Raw genomic sequence first — 17,270 nt, forward strand, 5'->3', positions numbered from 1 at the left:
ACATCCCGAGTGTGTCGTAGTGTTTACAAGTAGAATAAAAAAGCATATGTTTACTTAACAGCAAATGATAAAAGCCAAACAAGTTGTTTTTGTGTGTGACAGAAATGGCTCAATGAATACTTTGTGTCGTTAATAAATGAGGCCCCTGGACTTTTTGGTTTCAACAACTTTCCAGTTTTCAGATTTTGACCCCCCCCCCCCTTTTTGTATGCCGACAATGGAGTCAGTTTAGTGGCGTTGTGAGAGATTTACCACTACCAAGCATACACTTTTTGGCACCGTTACCTTTAGTCTCAGTGGCCAAACTGTTGAGGCATGTAGCATCAGAGGGAGGGAGAAGATGAATTAATAACACAACTACGAGCTGAATATTAAAAGAGCCACGTGAGTGATGGATGAGTTACTGCAAGGTCGTAAGCGAGAGGAAGGGGAATAGTGTTGATTAGTCAAAAGAAAATTCTAATGTCATGACAAGCAGGGGGTGCACACTTCATCGCTGTCCATTTCCACGCGCAATCCGGACACAGAAAGACAGAAAGAAAAAGAAACAGAAGAAAAGAAGAGGTGGAGGCACGAGATGCTCCTCAACATATGGCTGGAATAGAAACAATGAGCAGGTTTTAAGTGGCAAGAGGTCACTTCTTTCAAAGGGCGGTCCGGTCCAGCCCAAGCTTCAGCCCAAGCTTCAGCCCAAGCTTCAGCCCAAGCTTCAGCCCGAGCCCTGCCGCGTCCTGTGCCGGGTGGGCAGACCTGACCGTGACTCAGCCAATCCCCATGCTCAATCCTCATTGGACGCGCTCTTCTCCGTCGAGAAGGTGACGGCGGCGCCCGCCAACGTGGAGTTGTGGGAGGCCGATATGATGATGACGGTGTGCAGGAGGACCAGCGCCAGCAGGCAGATCTTCAGCCGCCCACTGCACAGTCTGGGGGTGGCGGTGGAGGTGACCGAGGCCCCCTTGGGCCGGCACGAGGAGGCAGTCCTTTTTAGCGTCTCGCCCGAGGGGCCCTCCGTGTTGTAGTCCCATCGGACGTCGCAGCACTCCGCCTTGCTCTCGGATGGATGCTCTGGCAAAAGGCCTGAAATGGGGCGACACGGATATATCACGTTTTATTCATGAGCACAAGTTGTCAACAAAAAGCCTTCTTTCTGACGCAGATGATGATTCGCCGATGTGTCAATCTGCCGCAGTATAGCGCCAACTACTGCCAAGGAGGATTTAGTACATGACAGATAAGTTTCATCATTATTCACAAATCTGTTCAAAACAGTGGGGGAAAGAGCTTGTTTGCAACATGGCCCTGGTTGATCTCTTATACTCTGCTGCCACCTGCTGGCTGTTTTTGTAATGACTACCATTGCTTTAACCGTTATTTTCAGTTCAAAGGCTGCATCAAAGCCTTCTGTATGCTCTAGCATAAAAACAAAACAAAGAAATGTATAAATACATCTTTGGGAGCATGGTAATATTAAAAATAAAACGTATTTAAACGTTTTTGGGAGCAAAGGAGTTAAATATGAATTAGTTAATTCATATGAAAACAGGTAAAAATGACTTGTGAAAATAACACAAAGATAATCAGTCTGCTGTTATTATTGCTTTTTATTAGGGCTGTCTTTAAAAAAAATTATAATCAATATCGAATCAATTTTCTTTTTCAAGCCTGATATCGATTCATAAAACCATGAATCAATTATTTTAATATCTCTTTTTCACTTAAATTCATAAGAAAGTAGAATGTATTTTCTAAACATTTATGAAAGACCTGACTTATTCCACTTTGAGACAATTCCGATTTTTTTTAAATTTATATTTACAATTATTTGATTTGAATTATGAAAAATATTTTCATATCATCCTTGCTGATGTCAATTGTCTGTGAAACACTTAAGTGATTGTAACACGTGTTATATCTATTAATAAACCAGTTAGTGCCATTGGAAAATTTAATTTGGAATTTGTCCTTGATATGAATTGATGTTCCATAATTAAATCAAAATCGAATCGAACTGAATTCTTGTGAATCAAAATTGAAATGATTGAGGAAATTAGAATTGATACCCAGCCCTATTTATTATTATTATTATTATTATTAATATTATTATTATTATTATTATTGTTGTTGTTGCTAATATCATTATTATTACTATTATTATCATTACTTGAGAGTGTGAAACGCTGAGGATTTGGACAACTTTAAATTAAACAAGGTATCTAAACAATGATTTTTTGCTATACCACAGCCCCCCCCCCCCTTTCTGGAAGAAAAAAATATTTTGTGCCACCCTGCCCCCCAACTCTGTGCCATGACTATCATTTGTCTATAAAATTATTAAGTACACCTGTGCAGAGGAGCTAATAATCCTTGCGCACTCTCAGACTATCAGAGAGCCACTGCCACCTACTGTAGTGGATGTGCCATTGCACTTTATTGAAGCACAGCAACAAAAAAACAAAAAAAAGTTCCCTGGGGTCGACTCACACGCCGCCCAAAACGCATGCTTTGGTTGAGTAAAGGTTGTGAAAGATTGCGTCAGAAAGACAGAGTGGACAATAACCTGTGCAGATAAAGCTTGGGCTGCCGCCATGGATCAAGTCGTCGTTGTCCGGCAGAATGAATGGACAGCTCTGTTGGACCTCCAGGCAGTACTGCTGGCACGATACCTTTCTTTGACACGAGTGCTGCGTGGTGGGGAAATACTGCGCACACAGCCAGGGCTTGTAGGCTGTCTGGAAGGGACACCGAAGAATTTGTGAGTAGAGGGGGGAAAAAACATGCATGTTTATGATACAATCTCTGAGCGTTACGCCCTAAAAAAATGAAATTCCCCCTTTGCAGTTGTCACCGTTTCTAGGCCTCTGGGGAGACTTTGTGCACAAATTTGGGGGTATGCTGTGGCCGTTCATCCAGAAGAGCGTAAATGATGTTGGACCTGAGAAAGGGCCTGGCTCACCATCGCTGTGCTTCCCAGACGTGTTGGATGGGATTGAAGTGAACTCATGCTAATCGCTTTGCAGAATTAGCTACCAACTGTAGGGCTATCATGGAGACACATAATCACTATCCACAGGGGTGATTATCGGAGCTGATTTTTTTGTGTGTGTGTGGGCGGGGGGCATTTTGGTGCATATCGGCAGCAGATGTTTTTTTGTTTTTTTTCAAATCAGTTCTTTTGAGATGGTAAATTCTCTGCTGACTGCTCACGCAGGTTACCTTTTTTCCCTCTTTTTTTAAACTTAAAATAATGATGACAATAATAATGAGTGATAAGTGAAAGATTAAAATGCCAATTGACATTTTTTTAAAACTTCATTTAGTTTATTTATTTGTTGACATTTTTATTTATTTTATTTTCCTTTTCAGTAGAATATTTTGTTTTTAATTCTGCAAATCTGAATAGCTGGTTAATAAACATGTCCTTAAGTGCATTCATACAAAGTCAAGTGTTGAGAGTTTGTATGACTCAAAACTTTGATATCAATATTTATTTCCCCTTAACTGCAAACGAGAATATCTGCTTCAAATATCCGCCATCGGCCTCTTTGCCTTCTGATATGAGTCTTTCTCTCTCAAAAAAATTTATAAAAATTAAATATAATTTTTCCCAGATTTAGAAACTTTTTTAAAGCATTTATTCAATGACCAAAAGTCAAGTATAAAAATGACTTGAAAGAACAACCAGAAAATGGATTAGTAACAAAGTCAAATATTAGCATAAGAAGAAAGTTACGATTGAGCTTTATAGAACTCATTCACAGATTATAAAGAACATACGCCTTTGAGTATTGTCATATTATCTGTAATATTTGTTATTTTAAGGACTATTATTCCTAATTTATCCATTTGCCTGCCAATTGGATTTTACATTGACTGTTAGCATTAGCGCTGGCAATGTTTCTATGTCTTGTTTTATTTTAAATATACACTGCGTGTAATTCTTTTTGTTGTGTGTTTGGTTTTACATTAAACCCCAACTAGGGTGTCATTAAACAGCTCAAAGCACACCCAGGGAGGGCAGACTGAAATAAACTCATTCATGCTCACATTCAGCCAATGCAGCTGTGGACGGACGGTGGCGTTGGGAGTATCATCGCAGATGCTGTCATTATGGGACTATTACTGTTGCTGATATGGCTGTTGTTGTGCCCATTGCTCTGTTGTCGCTCAACCGCTCTATCCTGTTTTTCTCTCTCCATCTACCGTCAGGTCAGATGTGATTATTGGACCCGTTTGGACCAACAACCAAAGATAACAAGCACAGTCAAACAATTATTGCAATTATAATAATGTGATCATGATAATAAGAATGATAATGATGAGAGGAGTGCGGGCCCTGCATGTGTTGTATAATCGAAAGTGAAGCGATACTGTAGGGCAGTGACTCTGAAAGTGTGGTACTAATACCACTTGTGGTACTTGGCTTCACTACTGGTACTCGGAAAGAATCACTGCCCAAGGTACACCTACTACACTATTGTATTTTATAGGGCCCGGCCGATTAATCGGCCGATTATTGCCCTTCAAACATCAGCCAAAACAATCGGCCTATTGGGCTAAATGGCCGATTATTTTTCCCTTAAAATGTTATCATCGAAGAAAACCGAAGTTTCTGATGCTGTGAAAGGACCCTAATGCACCGTTATGCTTGCTAGCATTAGCAACTAGCAAATGTGCAGCTATGTTATTCTGCTTATTCTGTTGTCCTTAAGCGTCCTTTAAACTGTTTAATGACAACCCAGTTGGAGTTAGTTGGATAAGAATTACATCCACTGTATTTTTAAATACAAAACATGCTTCGTTTTAAACCATCGCTAGCCTAGTAGCGCTAATGCTTAAAGCAAAGGGAGGATCCCATTTAAATGCGAACAGGAAGTTAGCATCGACTTCTGGAGTGTTTTTCCTTCAAATTAACGAATATTCACACACAAATGCTGTGGGAACACACACTCACGGGTAGGATAACACTACGCAAAGGCACAAACTCTTCCCAATGTTTGAAAAATGAGTTATTTTAATAGAATTCAAACGTAACTTTCTTCTGTACTCACTCTAAGTGTGTACACCATGGATGCACGGCACCACACTGCCTCCAAGAGGCCAAAATGCACAGGAACGGTCTGTATTTGTTCTTACTGTTTTTTCAGCCGTGTAGTTTATTCTATATTTATTTAACTTTCTTGTTTTATTTTGTCATTGTCGTTTCAAGTTATATTTAAAGTTGATATTTCAAGGATTCAAAAATTTTCTTTTCTCAAAATTCAAAGATGCAAACACACATTTCCACCACATGGCACGAAATACAATCCCCAAGTAAATAAGTAATTTTATGCATTAAATATATATTTTAAATAATCAGCTGATTTATCAGTAATTAGTATTTTTTTCTGCCAAAAATCAACATCGGCCTCAAAAAATGCATCCAGTATTGGTCAGGCCCTAGTATTTTAATGCTAGCCATTATGGTGATGCTTGAAGCACTCCGTATTTTTTGGGGTGTGATTTTGGGTAAAAGATTTGAGAACGACCGCTGTGGAGAATGCGGAAGATAAATCAAAGTAAATGTTAAATCAAATCGCACTATGAGGATTAATACTCATGCAGTAGTATTAAACTGCCAGGTAGATCAAATGGATTTTAAGGGGGAAAAAAAAGAAATGAGACACCTCAATGGCTGCATATAATTTCGAGAGTTTGGGCGACTCCTAAGCATGCCTCTGAAGATTCAGTACAGTGGCGGCCTAATTCCAAACAGTGAGAAGTGAGATAAGAAGTCCAGGCATGCCGCGACTATCCAAAGAGAACCAAAACAATACGAGTCAGACAGAAAATCTGGGTCCTCCTGAAAATGTATGCCAGCAGTTGCCAAGGCAACGTCAGTCTCTGCTTTTCATGAGAGCTCAATAGGTGCTGCCCCACTCACGGTTGCTTTTCTGCTCATGTGCACAAGTGCAACAGTGCAAGTGCGTGCGTGCGCAACTGTGCGCGCAGCGTGAAAAGGGAAGCGTATGAGAGCAAATTGAGTTAGTCAGGAAGCAGGCCTGCAGTCTGATTTGATCAGTCTAATGTGTGATCATTGTGAATAGGGACCTGGCACTCAGAAATCCTCTGTCACCTTGTAGCTTGGTGGGCCGGCCGCCCGCCAGCCATATAGCACAAGAGACACCGGACTGCTTCAGACACTCCATTATGACCATTCAGTTTATCAACACTTCCGACGTACAAACGCTTCTGTGATAGTTAGAAAATACTTCTGTAAGTCCAAATTTTGAGGTACTTTCTTCCAAACAGTGCAAATGCCTCCTTAGATGTTAAAGTGCTGAAGAAACCCTAATGAAGTATTTTGACAAATGAAAATAACAAGCTGACTTTTTGGTCTTTGGCATAAGAGAAAATCTGATCACACACTGTAAAAAATAGACCTGTATTTTACTTTTTATTTGAGTTTTTTTTCTTTATTTTAAAAATATCATTTAATTTACAAAAATGAACAGATTTTACCTGTCCAATGTAAAATATGTAAATACACACAATATTTCTGTTCTTTTACACACATAAAAACTCCATTAGAAATACATATATTGATTGTTAAAATATGTTCACAAATATTTGTTTTTTATTTAATGGGATAAAATGTCAAATTCAACTTTAAAAACCTAGACCAGGGTCGGTTTTCCATGTCTTCCTCCTTCAGCGCAGCTGATTCTAATGATCAGCTCATCAGTAAGCTTTGCAGAAGCCTGACAACGATCCTGATCATGAATCAGGTGTGTTAATGGAGAGAAACATGGAAAACAGGCTGGATAGTGGCTCTCGAGGACCGAACTTGGCCACCCCTGACCTAGACAAATATATATATATTTAGGGGTGTGCCCAAAAAATCAATTCTCATAAGAATCGCAATTCTCATTTAGTACGATTCAGAATCGATTTTAAATGTCCCAAAATCGATTTCATTTAAATTATTTTATACTGTCTTGACTTTGTCTGTGTGTGCCTTTATTGGGAGCGCTGTTTATGTTGTACCCGGTTTGGCCACTGAGGGGCAGTGTGGTTCCACGCGGTCTAATACATTAGCATTAACAAGTCAGACTGGAGTAGATCATTGCAATTCATTGCACATCTATAGATTGAGGCAAAAATCATTGTCAATCAAATCATTTTGAATCAAAAATCGTCCCTAATCGAAAATCGATTCTGAATCGAATCGCAGTTCCAAAAATCGGAATCGAATCGTGAGACATTCAAAGATTCCCACCCCTAATATATATATATATATATATATATATATATATATATATATATATATATATATATATATATATATATATATATACATACTGAGAAATTAACAGTAAAAACTTGTAATTTTATTATAATTTCTTTGTGAATTGACAATTTTTGTGTGTGAAAATAACTACGGTAGTTCAAGGGCTCAAATTGAGGCAGAGGTGGTATCAGCCTGACTATGATGGGTGACTACCGATCAGAGGTGGGTAGAGTAGCCAAAAATTTTACTCAAGTAAGAGTAGCATTACTTCAAAAATAATATTACTCAAGTAAAAGTAAAAAGTAGTCATAAAAAATCATTCAAGTACAAGTAAAAAAGTATTTGCTGAAAAGAATACTGTAAAATAAGTACTGAGTAACTGCTTGAACATGAAATCGGATTTATAAAAAAAAAAAAAAAAGTGGCATCAGATAGACAAAATTATGTGGGGGTTGAACGGGTCTCTATAAAGACTTGGTTCCCATCGTCAAATTGAAGAGCCGTTTAAAAGACTCGATTCGTTTGTGAATGACACATCACTAGTGTCCGCGGAAATGCTCCCACATAGTCAGTCAAGCGGCGCACTTGTGTGAAAATACGGTACATCTAATGAGTAGCATTACTTCTTCACACATTTACTCAAGTAAAAAGTATTGTGTGGTCAAACTACCCTTGGAAGTACATTTTTTTCAAATAGTTACTCAAGTAAATGTAACGGAGTAAATGTAACTCGTTACTACCCACCTCTGCTACCGATAGCAGGCATCGGTATCGGTGCCAATACCAGCCTTATTTTAAGTAAAGTATCGGCACTTGCGGCGGTGACCGATATCATTATGGGCCGCCCTCCTGCAGCCATTTTACGATCAGGGACTAGAAATGAGAAATTATATGAATACAAAGTTGCCAATAATTTTTGCCATTAAAGATGCATCCACTAGTACATATTAAATTGTAAATATAGTTCAGCGTTGTTGTAAAACACTATTATCGTTTCTTCTTCTGTTGTTGCTTTGGGTCTTTCCGGTGCACTGCTGTTGATATAGCGCCTCCATAATGGCACAACACTGCAACTGCAGTTAAAATTAGTTGCTGACAAGCTCAATCAACACAGCTGGAGCGCCGTGTTGAGCCATATCAGAATCTAGGACATTCATTGTAATAATAATAATAATTCATTGTATTAACATTTATTTTGAAAGAACATCTAATGAGATATATGAAAGGGGAAAGCGTGAGTGGGTGAATAAAGCAAAGCAAATAATTGGACTTATGGATGCTGCCTGCTTTGAGAGCTAAAATTATAAACAACAGCGGAAGCGTGGATCAGTGATAGAGTGGTCGGCAGGTATCCCTGAGGGTGTGGGTTCGATCTCCTTGGTGAACCTGTTTTATCTTGTTTTTCAACAGTTATTGGCCATGTTTTGAAAGACCAATCACATTATTTTTTTTTTGACATATACTCATATATTACAACATACAATCTTGTTGAAATTACACTTAAAAACGTTTTTTATTTTATTTCTGCTATTTAACAGAATTTCCTGTCTGCCCGAAAATTACCGTTTTTTGTTTTTTTTAATGATTTTTTGTTTTACAGTGCATGCTATGATATTGTAAAGTGTTTCGGGCAATATGATCAGTGAACATCTTAGGAAGGCTTGAACTTAAATTGCCAAGCACAGCAAATGAAAACTTACTGATAGTCTTCTCCTCTTTTATGTGAATCACGTGCCCAAGTGTTGTTGGATAGCAGTTTGTCTACCTCAAAACACACAAATACTGCTATTGCACAGAAACAAAGGAGGAAAAGAAACATGTTGACAGATGAAAAGAGTAAACAGTGGCCTCATTAGTAGCTCCTCAATTATATTGACACGCATTCAGGGATTCCTAGAAACCTTAACACTGTTTACTAGAACTCCCCGATTGCGCATTGATGGAACCTCAGGACAGGTGCGCATGCACATAAGTGGTGCGCCGGTGAACATGAGGACATCAAATTGAATATTTGCACTCCAGTTCAAGTCTGTCACTGTTTGATTTTGCACATCAGGCCAGGCTTAATTCGATGTCAAGCCAAATTCAAAATAAAAGCAAAATAAGGCATTGATATCTATGTACAGTAGTTCACTTTTATTTTGAAATTGACCCTCATGCCAGGTTGCATAGTAGCCTATGAACAACCGTTGTGGTGGCTGGCTTGATTAGAATGGCTCCATGTTAACAGGGGCATTTGAAAAACATTTTTTTTAATATATATATATATATATATATATATATATATATATATATATATATGTATGTAAATGTATGTTTTCCTTGAAGTCAATTAAATTAAGTTATGAGGAAATCATCCACACTTGTTTTCAGTGAATCCCTGCTATTCATGAGAGACAGGCGACCAAGTCATGCCACGAAGACACGCCCCTAAAATCTATTTGTAATTGTGTACAGATGCCAAAGGGTGGCATGACAACACTTACAACGCAGAGGACCATAAAACACCAACATCATGCATAGTTTGTACACAGTCGTGAACCCATGTTACATAAACAACTCGTTAAATTATTCAACACAAACAAACCACCTTCAAACGAGGTTCATCACTCGCAGTAGTTTGCATGCTAGTCAAAATAACACGCTAGCACAAACTGACATGACATCACACATGGAGAAACACAAACATTACAACACTTGACTCATTTAGTCATTTTCAGCAATAATTTTATTTTTTTTGTCTAGAATTAATTTGACAACATTATTTTTCATGTGCGACTAATACCTAAACACATTTTGCCACTTTCTGTCGACTGACAATGACATCACAGGTGCTCAGAGGTCAGGTAACGACCAATCACTGCTCACCTGTTTTCAAGATTTGGTCATCATTCACGATTGGTCGACAAATGTTGCAACGTTGCAAAATGTGTTTTTAAAGGTATTAACTGCACATGAAAAATAATGAATGAAGTCATCAAATTCATTGTTGACAAAATATGAACTTGTTACTGCTTTGCTAAATGAGTTTTTTCTTTAAAAGGAACCCCGACTGTCATGACAAGTTTGCTCTATATTATTGATTTGGTTGTTACCAACAACACTATGAGATTCATTTTTCAAAAATCATTTTCAGTTGAATAGATTTTGTAGACGATGAATTTAGACGTACGCCGCCATTGTTATTTACGTGGCAACGCATTCAGTGCGTAGTGACGTAGAATGGCGGCAGGCTCTCAATGTGAAACGCCATAAAGAAAGCAAGATAAGCCTCGCGGCGTTCCTAAAGCTCTCGTCATTCACCAGACGCATTCAAGAGTTTTGATCGTCCCTTTAGGAAGCTACCAAATAAATAATATGGAGCAAACTTGTCATGACAGTCAGTCGGGTTCCTTTTAAGTCTTTAAACTGGCATTTACGCATGAGAATAAGTGTTAGGAAATACTGACACGTTGTAACAGCAAAGTAGTAAGTAATATAGTAAAGTAGTAGTAAAAGTAAAGTATGTTACTGCAAATAGAGTAGACTAAGTAGCCTTTAAAGGCTGCATAGGCAGACAAGCAAAAACATACTTTCACTTTCATTTTTGAGAAGGTGTAATCAAGGACTGCCAACAAAACAGGGCATCTCAAAAGCAGACATAACACTATGAATGAATAAAACCTAACAACAACACTAAGGTTACACCAGATGGCGCCAAAGTAATACGTTTATATATTTGCTTCGTTTGCAGACTTTTGTTGATCCACATACCAAAAATGACAAGGCCTACCCGAACCGCCAAAGAAAGACTGTCTCTTTTCTTTGTCCTATTTTCAATTTCACCCGGAGTCCTCTCACTATCATCGGGGTTCGAGGATTTGTCTGCCACGTTTCCTTTACAAACTTGTGTAGTCACTAGTTTCCAGACTCTTTCTGATGGCTCTCCAACTCTGCCTTTTTATGATATAAATATGAAATGCATTAGATCCTGAATTCAACATGACACAGAAATATTGCGTCTGCCGACGTTTCCATCGTTACAATGTGGGACGGGACCGGCGCAAGGTAAACAACACAGCCAGCTTCTAATAGCTGCCTTGATCGAGGAAAAAAGGTTCGATAAAGGTGAGTGCATTGTCTTGTTTACAGCTGTTGAACTGTCAACCAAGACAGCATTTAGCATTAGCCAACCAGATTCAAACTTTTTTTTCGTCTGTCGGAAGAGCACCTCCGCTCATAGAAAAATGTATGAAATTGTATGAAAATGTTTTCAAATAGACCCACTCATCGTCGGTGGCTTGGTGAATACGGAACTTTGAACTTATCGGTAAAGCATTTTTAAAATTATGGTCTTCTGCGAATTTACACCATTGCAAGTGTGATTTAACAAAGAATAGCAACAAAAAAAAATGGTCGCTACTCATTGGTGAGCTATTATTAGAACGGGCTCACATGCTACTTATGTGGTCTTTGAGGGTTGCCTAGTGCCTGCGGGCACCATGTTTGTCACCCCTGGTTTAAATGGTCAATGCAGGCAATTATAAACCACTTTTAGGGGAGCGTCTATTCTCAAGAGATCATTTTGGCCAGGACAATCGTTATATGAAATTTCCTTTACTTGAACATCTTCGCTCATTTTTGCGAGCTTGAAGAAAGACAAGGACAAACAAAAACAAAATACTCGTACTAATGAATTTGTAAAAAAAAAAAAAAAAAAATTTAATTGGCAAGCATTGTTCCTTTTCAATTGCAAAAGGGACTGGACAGATAATCAACATGAATACACGATGAGATGACGACATCACGCATACTTCAAGGTTCTGTCAACAGACGACTCAAGAAGGAGTACGCAGCCGTGGAAAGACTGACAGGATGCTGCCTCATTATTCCGAGTGACAGTTCACAAGGCATGTCGGGTTGGCAGCCCAACACGTTTGGGTTTGGTTTTTACAGGCAAGCAGATGGCTTTGTGGGATTTTTGACATGTATGTGCAGCCTCCCTGTCAGTGTTTGGGTGAATGGAGGCCATCTGCGATTGGCTGAGGTTTCTGTGAATGGAGTCTGGCATCACCATTCACTAACACAGACAGCTCCTCTGCCTCACTTATTCTGCTCTTCTCTCCCTCTGAGAAAAATAGATAACTCGGGTACTATGTTGTTTTTTTTCCAAGGGTGCTACCTGAACACTGCTTTTTATACCTATAATCATCAATATGGGGTACATTGGAAGGTAAAAGTGAAGCATATGAGCCTAAGGGACCCTATTGTACCCCTATTTTGGAGCAGGATGTAAGCGCAGTAGTTTTCAGTTTGAACCCCCTCAAGCGTATTCTGAACCGTGGCTGGCAAATGGAGCCGGTCGAGAGGCTTTTTAGTGCGTCTGGCTACGATGAGCAAACAAGAGCCTTCCGCCACATTAGGTCGCCAAACCACCTCTTGACTTCAACGACTCGTTCTCCATGTGGAGTGGCACGGGCACGGTCAACACCTGGCCATCGCCAATGCGGTTGACCATTCTAACAAACAGGGTGGAGAAAAGAGTCAGATTAGTTCTTCTTCCCATTTTCAATCAAAAATCAAAATGGGGAAAAAAGTGACTCATTTTTTACCCGTTTTTACTTTTTGCTCATATTCAGTGGACTATGTTTTAGTTCCCAAGTATAGTATAGAAAACTTGCGTTTAACTTTTAACTCATTCACCCCCAGCCATTTTCACAAAAGCAATCCCCTTCACTCTCGGCTGTTTTACTGGATTTTGACTGATTTTACAAGGCCCACAGAATATTGTGCTGTATTGATATAAAAACATGAAACCTATCAACGCCCCCCCCCCCCCCCAAAAAAAAAAAGATTAAAGTTTCATCATTAATCACAAATCTGCATAGAACTGTGGGTAAAAAAATAATAATTTTCAACATGACCCTGGTTGATCTCTTTTTCTCTGCTACCACCTGCTGGCCGTTTGTGCAAAACCTACCATTTCTTCAACCATTCTTTGTATGCTCTAGCATTAAAAAACAACAACATAAAAACGTATAAAAACGTTTTTGGGACACTTAAAACATTTCAAATAGAGCGTATTTCTACATTTTGGGGAGCAAATGCACTTATTTTCCGAGCAATACTAGTACAAGTAGTCAGTTCTGCATACTCAACCGATACGGAGTAATGATACCACTAGTACTACGAAAATTTAAATTAACACTATGATATATAAATGTCAACAAAGACCATTATTTCTTTCTTTCTGCGCACGTGGTGATTTGCTGATGTGTCAATCTGCTGCAGTGTAGAACCAACTGCTGAAGGAAAAATTTATTGTTTGCCTTAAGTATCGGTAGCTGGTATTAGCAGCCTTCATGAGTACACGATACCTTGAAATAAGACCGGTGTACCGACACTTGGTATCGGTACTTGCTCAGGGTGTAACAAAAACTGGAAACGTGAAAACGTTAGTTGAAAGATGTGAGTGCATCAAACCAAACCGAATTGTTCCACTTTATCGAGATATGTTTCGATACGTCCTTTATTTGAGAGAGATATCTTAAAAAGAAATGGCAATTTTAGAGTGCTGACAAGTTCATTCAAATGGATGTAAAAAGACAACAAAAAAGTTATTGCATCTCTCAAACTGAGTCATACCACAATGAATCGAATCGACATCACACCAAATCGAATCGTTCCACTTTCAAATCGAACTGTCCTCAAATCCTTTCGCACCCCACATATCGACTCGCGTATCGAATCGTGCACACTCCTAGTATTTGCCTAGTAAAAAGTTTGAGATTCACTGTACTAGTCCGCAAGTTCCGTGAGGACATGAGTGAGTGAAAACTGTGATGGGACAGACAAACAGTGGTTTCATAAGATTCACGTGTTTTGCTTCTTTAAACAATTTTTAATTGTTGGTGGTGATGGTGGCTAACGTTTACAAGTATCAGTTAAGGTGCGAGAACAAACTTCCAGGTCACATAATCACAACCAATTCAATATTAGACTCAAATTCAATTCTGTGACCCATTTTTCCTAAAATTTTTAAAACTTCGATTTTTTTCAGTTTTTTTTCTCTCAATTGGGTGGCACAGTGATGGTGAGAACATCCGCCTCACAGTTTTGGAGTTGGGGGCTCGAATCCGGCATTCCTCCCACATTCCGACAGCATGCATGTTACCTTCATTAAATTGGCAGCATGAATTATTGTTTCTCTATACAGCACAGTGGTGCATTGATTTACAAGTTTAATTTGATTAAATTCATTGTACAGCTCCTTTTAATGTGCCCACCAGTCATACAGACACAAACAAAGAGCAAGCCAGTTAATCACGGTACTTCCCTAAATTGCAATAATAGTCATTTTTCGCAGAGGATGATGAATATATACCTATGAGTATTGTGATATGCTCAAATATCCAACGCTTAGAGGGTTATAACTCCACGACGAGTGCGCTAATGGTTAGCCAGCCTATGGTATTTTCTATTATATGCTAGCATTAGGTTAGCTAGAGCATAAGTGTAGCTGTTTTAAGTACACAAAGTGTAATTCAGCTTGAAGTGTCTTTTTGGAAGAATTGTGTGCTCTCTGACAAACTACTGCTTGTTATGAAGTGAGCCGACTCGAGTCACTGCCACTAGACAGCACTCGCAAGTCAAAGCAAGACTCTAAAGTCGGGTCACTCGTATCTCCAGGTACCAATGTGTGTTCCCTTTGATTATCTAGCAACCAGTCCGGGGTGTACCCTGCCTCTCACCCAGGTAGTTGACCTCATCCACTACATTGGTGAGGGTAGGGTGTAGAAAATTGTTGGGTGTGATGATTTTTCTCTTGTCAACGTAAAAAAAAAAAGGATAGAACGAATGATATACAGATTAGAGGTGTTGTGTAGTAAGGCCTCCATGTGCACACTAGCATGGGGCCGCCAGGCAACTACATGAATGAACATGAGACCGGTCCATCTCCTTGAATCTGTCACCCGTCTCCATGGTGACAAGAAGAGGAGGAGGACCACAAAGCTGGCTTCTCTCCAGGTTCAAATCAACAGATGGCCACCGCATCACCCTCACAGCCATCAGCCAAAAAACACAAAGCCCCCCTAGAACCCCCCTAACCCCCCCATCAGAAATCCCCTCGCCTACCTTGCACTGCTCCATGCACGTCCGTACCGAATACTCGGCCGGCTCGTATTTCTGAGTGAGGAGCTCAAAGTCGTCGTACTTCTCCAGGGCGTGCTGGTCGTAGCGCTGGTACGCCTGCACGCACAAGCTGCATCGGGTCGTGTCGCCGTCGCCGAGCACGTCCAGGCTGCAGTTCAAATTGTCCGGACTCGTCGAGCCGCCGAACAAATCCAGCAGCGAGTAGGAGTTACAAAAGGAGAGGTACAAATCGCTCATATTTACAGCCGACGAGCTCTCTTTACCGGAGAGGCCCCTGCACAAATGGTCGGCGTCGGCGAAAGTCAAGCAGGTGTTGGACCAAGTGTCCGCGTGGCAACTTTCCAGCCGCCACAAATGTTTGCTCGAGTTTCCTACAAAAATAGCGAGCGGGTTTTCTCTGAGGCTGCTGTGTGCTGAATGGGTCTGGGGGGAGAGGAGGCGGGACGATGCCAACTTGTCCCGGGTCCTGGCCAGTTTGGCCTCGGCGCAGAACCACAGGTGATCAGAGAGGAGGATGGTGAGAAACAAGAGGGATGCCAAGGACAGTCGCCATCTCTGCGCCCTCTCGGAGTCGGTGAATGGCTTTTGGTTCTCGCGGGGGGGTTCTAACCAGATTTGGAAGCCGTCGTCGTCATCTTGCTGCCAACACGTCCCAGCACCCCTGGTCATATTTCGGGAACCGGCCGACTCCACCGTGGCGGCTCCTCTGCCGCAACAGTCATTGACTTGGGGTCCGCTTCGCGTTCCTCCCCCTTCAGGTGTCGACTGGTGGCTCGTCCCGGCTTGCCTCGGCCTTCGCGGCTAATTCCCATCCAAGTGAGCGTGGGCCGGGTGGCAAATTAGACGCTGGCAAGCCCGGGACGCATCCTCCATGGCTGACCGGGCGGAAGCCGCCGCTGTCGTAGCCCGGCGCCGAGACGAGACGAGCCGAGCCGCGCGCCGCTCCGCTCCTCCGCTCCTCCTCTCCTCTTGCGTGGCCTCGCGAACGCGTCTTATCTTATCCGCACGCTCACCGACACCTCGGTCGCGCTACGGTGCGCCGGCTGTCGTCTTCCAACATGGTCTTGGCTTAGTATTGGCGGATGGGCCCGCAGCCTGTGACGGACATCTTTGCGTTTTCAAGCCCTCACCCTCTTCATCCCGCTGCCTTCGTCAAGTCGCCGCCATATTGGCCAAGGAACTGTGCGTGTTCGCAGGAAGCTGTCAGGCCTGCCGTAGTGAGGTTTGCCGTTTCCGGTTCTTTTCTACAAAATAAAAGCTCCCCTCTGCTCGAGGTCATTTTACGGTGACTTTAGTCGGGTTTTCAATTGCAGGGATGCACTAAATTAATTACTTAATGGCTTTATTGTAACTAGCAAAACATCATAAATAAAAGTCACCAAGAAATTTATAATTCGTTATTTAATATCATTTATACATGTAATTTATTGTAATGTTAATATACAATGGGAACCGTTGTTCACGTTATATTTCACTTTTACTTGCGAGTGTAAATTTGGAAATATCATTGCTGTAAGATGGCATTGTCAGGTTAAAATAGTGAACGATTAATCAAAAGGAGGCTTTTAGCTGTTTATTGACACTCTCATTTGAAGTTTACATAAAAAAAAACATTAGAGAATTACAAATTGTGCATCACATACCCTAGCCTTTAGTGCGCTAATGCTAACATTGACAATAATAATAATTATTATTATGACTTTGTTATAATTAAGCAACATATGTTAGAACTAGCGCTCTCAAGGTTAAAGCGTTAACTAATTAATTAATCACAAACAATTATCGCATTAATCATGTATTAACGCAGATTAATCTCACTATTAAGTTTGGCCACAGATATCTTTTATCTTGACACCGGATGGCTACGTTA

The 17,270-nt window shown here is 40.5% G+C and overlaps 1 protein-coding gene across 1 annotated transcript; it reads right to left on the reverse strand.

The window, feature by feature from the left end:
* Positions 1-207: 207 nt before the first annotated feature.
* Positions 208-16,593, reverse strand: nalf1a (NALCN channel auxiliary factor 1a). Its single transcript, XM_077574573.1, has 3 exons — positions 15,383-16,593; positions 2,558-2,729; positions 208-1,077 (listed from the first exon to the last, which is right to left on the reverse strand). The coding sequence occupies exons 1-3, from the start codon at positions 16,067-16,069 to the stop codon at positions 779-781; spliced, it is 1,158 nt and encodes a 385-aa protein (XP_077430699.1). The 5' UTR covers positions 16,070-16,593; the 3' UTR covers positions 208-778.
* Between the last annotated feature and the right edge of the window lie 677 nt (positions 16,594-17,270).

This window comes from Vanacampus margaritifer, chromosome 1 (assembly GCF_051991255.1).
Source record: "Vanacampus margaritifer isolate UIUO_Vmar chromosome 1, RoL_Vmar_1.0, whole genome shotgun sequence".
NCBI lineage: Eukaryota > Metazoa > Chordata > Actinopteri > Syngnathiformes > Syngnathidae > Vanacampus > Vanacampus margaritifer.